This window comes from Pristiophorus japonicus, chromosome 21, assembly GCF_044704955.1.
Source record: "Pristiophorus japonicus isolate sPriJap1 chromosome 21, sPriJap1.hap1, whole genome shotgun sequence".
Lineage (NCBI taxonomy): Eukaryota > Metazoa > Chordata > Chondrichthyes > Pristiophoridae > Pristiophorus > Pristiophorus japonicus.
Window position 1 is genome coordinate 37,034,333 of NC_091997.1, and position 8,505 is coordinate 37,042,837.

General features: G+C 54.4%; 1 protein-coding gene across 1 annotated transcript in view; it reads right to left on the reverse strand.

Moving 5' to 3' along the window:
- The window catches only part of LOC139233514 (receptor tyrosine-protein kinase erbB-2-like), a 15,457-nt gene extending 7,621 nt beyond the window's left edge, over positions 1-7,836 (reverse strand). Inside the window, exons 1-7 of the mRNA XM_070863916.1 lie at positions 7,621-7,836; positions 6,494-6,616; positions 5,179-5,277; positions 4,036-4,221; positions 2,189-2,347; positions 1,716-1,791; positions 1,271-1,417 (exon numbers count right to left, since the gene is read on the reverse strand). Of these exons, the coding sequence (XP_070720017.1) occupies positions 1,271-1,417; positions 1,716-1,791; positions 2,189-2,347; positions 4,036-4,221; positions 5,179-5,277; positions 6,494-6,616; positions 7,621-7,836 (1,006 nt within the window). The remainder of the gene's footprint in view (positions 1-1,270; positions 1,418-1,715; positions 1,792-2,188; positions 2,348-4,035; positions 4,222-5,178; positions 5,278-6,493; positions 6,617-7,620) is intronic.
- Positions 7,837-8,505: the final 669 nt, after the last annotated feature.

The window sequence follows — 8,505 nt, forward strand, 5'->3', positions numbered from 1 at the left end:
AAAAGTTAACTCTGTTTTTCTCTGCACAGATGTTGCCTGACCTGCTGAGTGTTTTCAGCATTGTTCCCGCTCCCCGGGGCTCAGTCCCACACCGGGACCCGCTCCCCGGGGCTCAGCCCCACACCGGGACCCGCTCCCTGGGGCTCAGTCCCACACCGGGACCCGCTCCCCGGGGCTCAGTCCCACACCGGGACCCGCTCCCCGGGGCTCAGCCCCACACCGGGACCCGCTCCCTGGGGCTCAGTCCCACACCGGGACCCGCTCCCCGGGGCTCAGTCCCACACTGGGCCCCGCTCCCCGGGGCTCAGTCCCACACTGGGCCCCGCTCCCCGGGGCTCAGTCCCACACTGGGCCCCGCTCCCCGGGGCTCAGTCCCACACCGGGCCCCCCCTCCCCGGGGCTCAGTCCCACACTGGGCCCCCCTCCCCAGGGCTCAGTCCCACACTGGGCCCCGCTCCCCGGGGCTCAGTCCCACACCGGGCCCCCCTCCCCGGGGCTCAGTCCCACACTGGGCCCCCCTCCCCGGGGCTCAGTCCCACACTGGGCCCCGCTCCCCGGGGCTCAGTCCCACACTGGGCCCCGCTCCCCGGGGCTCAGTCCCACACCGGGCCCCCCTCCCCGGGGCTCAGTCCCACACCGGGCCCCGCTCCCCGGGGCTCAGTCCCACACCGGGCCCCCCTCCCCGGGGCTCAGTCCCACACCGGGACCCGCTCCCCGGGGCTCAGTCCCACACCGAGCCCCCCCCCCGGGGCTCAGTCCCACACCGGGACCCGCTCCCCGGGGCTCAGTCCCACACCGGGACCCGCTCCCTGGGCTCAGTCCCACACCGGGCCCGGCTCCCCGGGGCTCAGTCCCACACCGGGACCCGCTCCCTGGGCTCAGTCCCACGGGCTCAGTCCCACACCGGGCCCCGCTCCCCGGGGCTCAGTCCCACACCGGGCCCCCCTCCCCGGGGCTCAGTCCCACACTGGGCCCCCCTCCCCAGGGCTCAGTCCCACACCGGGACCCGCTCCCCGGGGCTCAGTCCCACACCGGGACCCGCTCCCTGGGGCTCAGTCCCACACCAGGCCCCGCTCCCACGGGCTCAGTCCCACACCAGGCCCCGCTCCCACACTGGTCCCGCCTCCCGGGGCTCAGTCCCACACCGGGCCCCGCTCCCCGGGGCTCAGTCCCACACCGGGCCCCACTCCCCGGGGCTCAGTCCCACACCGGGTGGTGTTGTGCGGTGTGCGGTGTACGGTGAGCGTTGTGTCCCAGGTTTCTAACTCACATTTAACCATGATCATGTAGACATCGATGGTGCAGATGGGGGGCTGGGGGAGCCGCTCTCCCTTCTCCAGCAGGTCCGGGATCTCGCGAGCTGGGATCCCATCATACGGCTTAGCTCCAAACGTCATCAACTCCCAGACCGTTACACCTGCAGAAACAGCCGGAACATTGTCACCACACCGCACGAGGAGTGCGACGCACACGGATACGGCGGCCAATGCTGGGCCTGTCACTGTGCCAGACCGGGACAATGCTGCCTCAGTGCACTCGGATACCCTGACTCAGTGAGCAGTTCCCCACAGTGCGCGAGCCTCACCCGCCGGCACTACCCACCCCCCCTCTGGTAACACCCCCCCCCGGCAACCTCCACACCCACCCGCCCGGCAACGCCGCCCGCCCACCCCCCAGGGCGCTGTGATGTCACAGCGAGGGCGCGGTTTACATACCGTAACTCCAGACGTCACTTTGGTGGGTGAATTTTCGGTGCAAGATGGATTCCAACGCCATCCATTTGATCGGAACCTAAGAGAGCAGCAGATGAGATGAATCACTTCACATCCTGAAAAGCCATGGGCACAGACCGTCACTGGGAGGGTCCCGGACAATTCCTGACCCTGATTACTACAAACCCAAACACGGCAATGGCAACAAGGTGGGACGTACATGGAACGAATAACGGAGTCAGGCGCAGAGCTCAGGTAACTCCAATCGACAAAGGGGATAAGGGCAGGGCTGGGAACTCCGACTGCATGGCTTCCCTCAATTACCTCTGGAATTTCGCTGACTCAGTGCAGAGAGCAAGACCTCCTCGGGCTGAATGGCAAGAGTCGGAGCGGAGGCTGTTGCAGTGCCTCTGCTGCTCCGGCACAGCTGGGGTGCAGAGACTGCGGGCGGGTCCGCTCCGATAGGCAGCGCTTACCTTTCCTCCATCTGCGTGATATTCCGTCTCATCGGTATCCAGGAGTCTGGCAAGCCCAAAGTCCGTGATCTTCACGTGGTTTGAACTCTTCACCAGGACATTCCTCGCTGCCAGATCGCGGTGGACCAATCGAACGTGATCTTCCAGGTAAGTCATTCCCTGAGGGACCAACCGAGAGAGAGAGAGAGGTCAGTGCGCTCCAGCTTACTCTCGCCTTGGATCACAATTGTGAGCTTTCAGTTAGAACATCCCTGACCCTTGCAATCTCTCCCAAAGCCACCTCTCTCTCTGCCTTTGAAAACCTCCCATTAACCCTCCCCTTTGATCGAACCTCTGGACTCACCCAACAAAAGCCCGTCCTCTCCCTGCGGGAAGCGCAGATTGTAAAGTGCTGGGGGTTATTTAACGAGAAGCGACCACACCAACCCAGCTCTGCTGCCACACTGAAGCCCAGGCTCGGTTGGATTTACTGAATCCCAGGGGCCGCCCACCCTCTGGTGGAGGGGCAGAAGGAGCTGGGATCGGAAGCCACGTTTGGTTTACATATAGGAACAGGAGGCCGTTCAGCCCCTCGAGCTGGTTCCGCCATTCAATTAGATCAGGACTGATCCATAGCTTAACTCCATTGGTTCCGTAAACTTTCATACCCTTGCCCAACAAAACTTGACCCCTGGCCTCAACTGCTTTTGGGGGGAGAGAGTTCCAGATTCCCACTGCCCTTTGTGTGAAGAAATGCTTCCTGACATCACCCCTGAACGGCCTGGCTCTAATTTTAAGGTTCTGTCCCCTTGTTCTGGACTCCGTCCACCAGAGGGAACAGTTTCTCTCGATCGACCCCATCGAATCCTTTAATCATCTTTAACACCTTGATTAGATCACTCATTAATCTTCTATACAAGCCTGTCTATGTAACCTGCCTCGTAATTTAACTCTTTGCCCCGGTACCATTCTGGTGAATCTGGGCTGCCACCCTCCGAGGCCGATATACCCTCCCTGAGGGGCACAGTTACTCCGGGTGGGGTCTGACCAGAGCTTCCTATAACTGCTTTGTGTTCCCACTCCCTCGCGATGAAGGCCAACATTCCATCAGCCTTTTTGATTATTTTTGTACCTGGCCATGAGCATTTAGTGATTCCTGCACTTAGACCCCTAAATCTCTCGGCTCCCCCACAGTTCCCAGCGTCTCACCATTGAGAAAATGCTCTGATCGATCTTTCTGGGGACCAAAGTGGGTGACCTCACGCCTGCCCACACTGACCTCCAGCTGACAGTTTTGTCCACTCACTCAATCCATCAATGCCCCTTTGCAACTTTCTGCTCCCGACTATACTGTTCACTGAGCCACCTAACTGGGCGTCGGCAGCAAACTTACATATACGCCTCTCTATTCCTTCATCTAATTCATTTATAAATACAGTGGAAGCTGAGGCCCCAGCACAGATCTCTGGGGGACAGCACCAGTCACATTCTGCCAATGTGAGCACACCCCCACTTTCCGTCTCATGCCTCCGAACCAATTCCCATCCCATGTCAATTGGATGCCTCCAATTCCACGCACTCTCACTTTTGTTAACAGTCTCTTATGTGGAACCTTGTTGAATACCTTCTGAAAGTCCATATAAATAACATCCATTGACATTCCCTTATCTACGCTAGTTACCTCCGCAAAAAATTCAACTAGGTTTGATAGACATGACTTTCCCTCTACAAACCCATGCTGGCTCTCTCTGATCAGCTCATATTGGTCCAATCTTCAGTCACTTTGTCTGGAATAGATTCTCGCATCTTCCCCACAACAGATGTTAGATTCAGAGGCCTGTAATCCTGCTCTCTCACTGCCGACGTACCTTTGCGATCTGCACACACCAGTTGAGGAGATGCTGGGATCCAATGCGGTCCTTGTTCTCTCGGACGTAATCCAGCAGGGATCCGTACGGCATCAGCTGTGTAACCAGCTGCACAGTGGACGTCAGGCAGATCCCAAGCAGGCGGCAAACGTAAGGGCTGCTCACTCCTGCCATTATGTACGCCTCCTGCAACACACAAACACTGCTCACCAGTCTGCCAATCGCTGCAACCACCACCCTCCGAATCTCTGCTATTGCTCATCTTTCTGTTTCTCTGTAGAATGGGGATTTGGTGAAATTTCCTCATCACCGTGAGGGATGAGGCACCAGGAATCAAACCAATGTTCCACTCTTTGAACCCACTGAGAGCATCTATCGCACCCCAGGGCAGGTATAGAGCAGTCGCAATAATGCAGCAGTTGGACTGAGGGGGCTGCAGGTTGTGAGCACTGAGGGGCTGGGACCTGAAGGGAAGCTCCGTGTAGAGTCATCAGCAAGATAGTGGATAATGGGTTGATGATGAATGAAGGAGGTTACTGATGTGGAGAATGAAGAGAGTTGGAGCACAGAGCCCTGCGAACTTGTATAATGAAAAGAGCCAGAGGATCAGACAGCACAGATAGAACGACGCGAGAGGAGACTCAGGAGCCTTGAACAGAGCTTCGGTGGGAGGCCACACGATGAGAGCTTGTTTGGAAGTGTAAGGTGCCAGAACCTGTCAGAGCCTTTGGAGTCATCCAAAGCAACAAAGAATTTTCACCAACGTGTTCATGGGCAGAATTGCAGAGATGTTTAAAAGAGGCACTAAGGACACCAGTGGGACGGCCATGTTGGAAACCAAATTACTGATCATGGGTTGGGTCAAACAAAAGTGTTGACGGAAGAGAAATAGGGCAGGGATTGGAAGGGTGAGGGGATCACCTTTTGTAGGATAGTGCGAGGGAGACAGAGTGGGTATTTGGTTGAAACTGGCCCATACTAATTTCACTCCGAGCCGAGAGAGAACAGACTTTCATCCAGAATCTGTTTATAGAGCTCCTGTTTATTCAGCAGGGTAAGGATTGACTGTATTTCTGTGGCATTTAATAATCAGATGCATCTTGTTTGAAGCCCCTGGACTGCCTCACCACTGGCCATACTTACATCCAGGATCTCTTTGTTTGCTTTCGGAGATGTTCCCTCTCTTAAAACCTTAATAGCAACAGGGATCTTCACATCTTCATCCTCCGGCATCCACACTCCCTGCATTCAGGAAAAGGCCAAGCATTGCAGATTATTAGTTGGGCTCTCCCACCGAATCCAGCCAGACAGGATAATCCGAGCAAACCACGCAGAAACACTGCTGCTGTCACATCATCCCAAATGCCATGGATTCCAGTGGACCAAGACCCTTCTATTCACCCCCATTATGGAAACAGTCAGGTAAATGTGACTAGAGCTATTTGAAATTAATTCCACAATTGAGGAGCGGCCCCACAGGGAGTGCGGGCCGGGGAACCATTTTAAATTCCCAGGGGGCCCAGTTGGGGAACCAGCTCTAAACTCAACTCTAAAGTGTAAAGTGACGGGGCAAAGATACAAAATCCACGGGCTCTCCACGGATCGTGTCCCACATAAGAAATAGAGTAGGCCACCTGGCCCCTCCAGCCTGCCCCGCCATTCAATATCATGGCTGAACGGGTCATGGACTCAGCTCTACTTCCCTGCCCGCTCCCCATAACCCTTTATTCCCTTACTGCTCAAAAATCTATCTATCTCCGCCTTAAATATATTCAATGACCCAGCCTCCAGAGCTCTCTGGGGTAGAGAATTCCACAGATTTACAACCCTCAGAAGAAATTCTTCCTCATCTCAGTTTTAAATGGTGGCAGCTTATTCTGAGACTACATCCCCTAGTTTTAATTTCCCCGACGAGTGGAAATATCCCCCCTGCATCCACCTTGTTGAGCCCCCTCATTATCTTATATGTTTCGATAAGATCGCCTCTCATTCTTCTGAACTCCAATGAATATAGGCCTAACCTACTCAACCTATCTTCATAAATCAACCCCTTCATCTCCGGAATCAACCTAGTGAACCCTCTCTGTACAGCCTCCAATACAATTATATCCTTCCTTAAATACGGAGACCAAACCTGTACGCAGTACTCCAGGTGTGACCTCACCAATACCCTGTACAGTTGTAGCAGGACTTCTCTGCTTTTATACTCTATCCCCCTTGCAATAAAGGCCAACATTCCATTTGCCTTCCTGATCACTTGCTGTACCTGCATAGTCACTTTTAGCAAACGCGTCTATTCAGAGTTCAACACTCCAGACTGCACGTCTGACAGGACGGTGTCACTGGCCCTCTGTCACATGATCGATAGCAGACTCCAAGCCGGGTACAAAGGATGGCAGGAATGAGGAAGTGGAGTGACAGCAGCGATTACCATTGGTGTGAGGACGTGTTTATTTACCTTGTAAACTGTTCCGAAGGCGCCAGATCCCAGAATCTTCACTTTCTTCATTTCAGTTTCCTTCAGGATTCGGATCTGTGCCTGGTTTGGAACAACTCCACTCGGAGTTACTGGCTCGACCAGCTGCAGGAGATGAAGCATCACATCACAGAGCGGGTTATATCAGCGACCCGCAGACTGCCCCGTGAATGTTTGCACACCAGGCCACCCTTTACAACGTGACACAGATTAAAAATATTGAAAGTCAGTCTTGAACATGCGTTGGGGAGCATGTCTCTCCTCTGGAAACGGTTGGAATGACCTCCCAGGTAGGGTGTGGAGTCACAATGGCGCTTGCTGCTAAGCTGGGTTAAAGTGCCGCTGCGTTACTGGTTAAACTGCACAGTGGTGTCCTCATGAGGAGGCCATTCCCCCGGGACCAGTGAGAATCACGTTTCACGGTGCGGCGCTTCCTGATCGCTTCACTCTGTGCTTACACGAGGGTTGTGTAAATCGATAGCCACGGCCTCTCTGGAGGCTCAAGTCGCATCTTGACTCCAGATTTACACGGTAAAGCTGTCGGACGTGGCTCAATGGCAGCATTCTCGTCAGGTGGTCATGGGTTCAAGCCCCACTCCAGAGATTCCCAGTGTAGTACTGACGGAGTGCTGCACTGCTGGAAGTGCCGTCGTTCAGATGAGGCCCCGTCACACTCTGCGGTGCAACACAGTCAAGTGGCTGAGTGAGAGGGGATGGGATGGGGGGGGGGGGGGGGGGCAGGGGATTATTTGATTTGACCGTCGCAGGTGTGATGGAAACCCTACCTCAGGGCCTTTGGCTGTGCATAATTGAGATGTGTCATTCCAACATTCTCGCTAAGCTGCGCGACCACACAATCCGAAGGTTCTGCCCAGGCCGCTCACCGCCTTTTATAGGGGAGAAGCCGCCCATGCGCGAAAACTTTAATGGGCCACACAGCCAGTTACAGCGGCCACACACTAAAAGGAGGGAATGTTAGTGACTGCGCCACTCACTATGTCCAACAGTAGCTGCACTCCCCGCCTCCGGCTGGCGGTAATTACCGCGGGACCGCATCGGTTGCTGGATCAAGCAGCGGATAACCGCCGGTTTGCTGCGTTCACACTCACCTCCCTCTGCTCCAAGAGTCTCAGCATCGTATGTTTCCGCTTCAGTCGTTTCTTGCGCTTACACCAGATGACAAGGAGGACCACGAGGACCATGAACAGCAACGCCCCCACGATCCCAGCCACCACCGAGGTCACCTGGCTGCACAGGAGAGAAGCAGAGAGATGAGTCAAACAAGGACTCGCCTCAGACACCAATCCTTGCTCGAGTGGGCCCATGGTGTGGGGGGCTTGGTGGTTGTACAATCTCCAAAACTCCAGTTGCTGGTCCTGCACTGACCCTGGGAAAGCAGGGAGCTCGAACCTTGATCTGATTGATCAGAAAAATTCTCTTCACTACTGAGATATATTCACAGAGCACAAGCACACACAGTTTCCAACATGGCAGGCAGCTCTCTCGGAAGCCTCCGGAAATCTGCCTGGTTCTGTTTATTATTAACCCTACACTTGCAGTACACAATACGTCCACATCCACAGTGTGGAGCTACAAACATTACAAGCTTACAGACATTACACCTTAATGAAGAAGCCATCATAACAAACATCATAGATAACTTTCATATTTTTACATAACACAGGATATATAACTTTTTTTTCCATATTTACAAATTTAACTTTACCACTTGTTTTCTGTTTTGAAGAGGATACCTTCGCTCTCAAACAGAACCTTCCAAACATGATGTTGAATGTAAACTCATTCGAGGCTCATCCTGAGGAACGTTTTCCTCCACGGAATTTCCTTGATTTTCATTTGAACTCACTCTAACTTCAGGCTCTTTGTTTTCCTGACTCGGACTCAGACTTTCATTCTGATTCTCTCTTGGATTTGTTTCCAGTACATTGGATTTAGGATTTGCTACTGGAATATCAAAACTATCTGATGAGTCA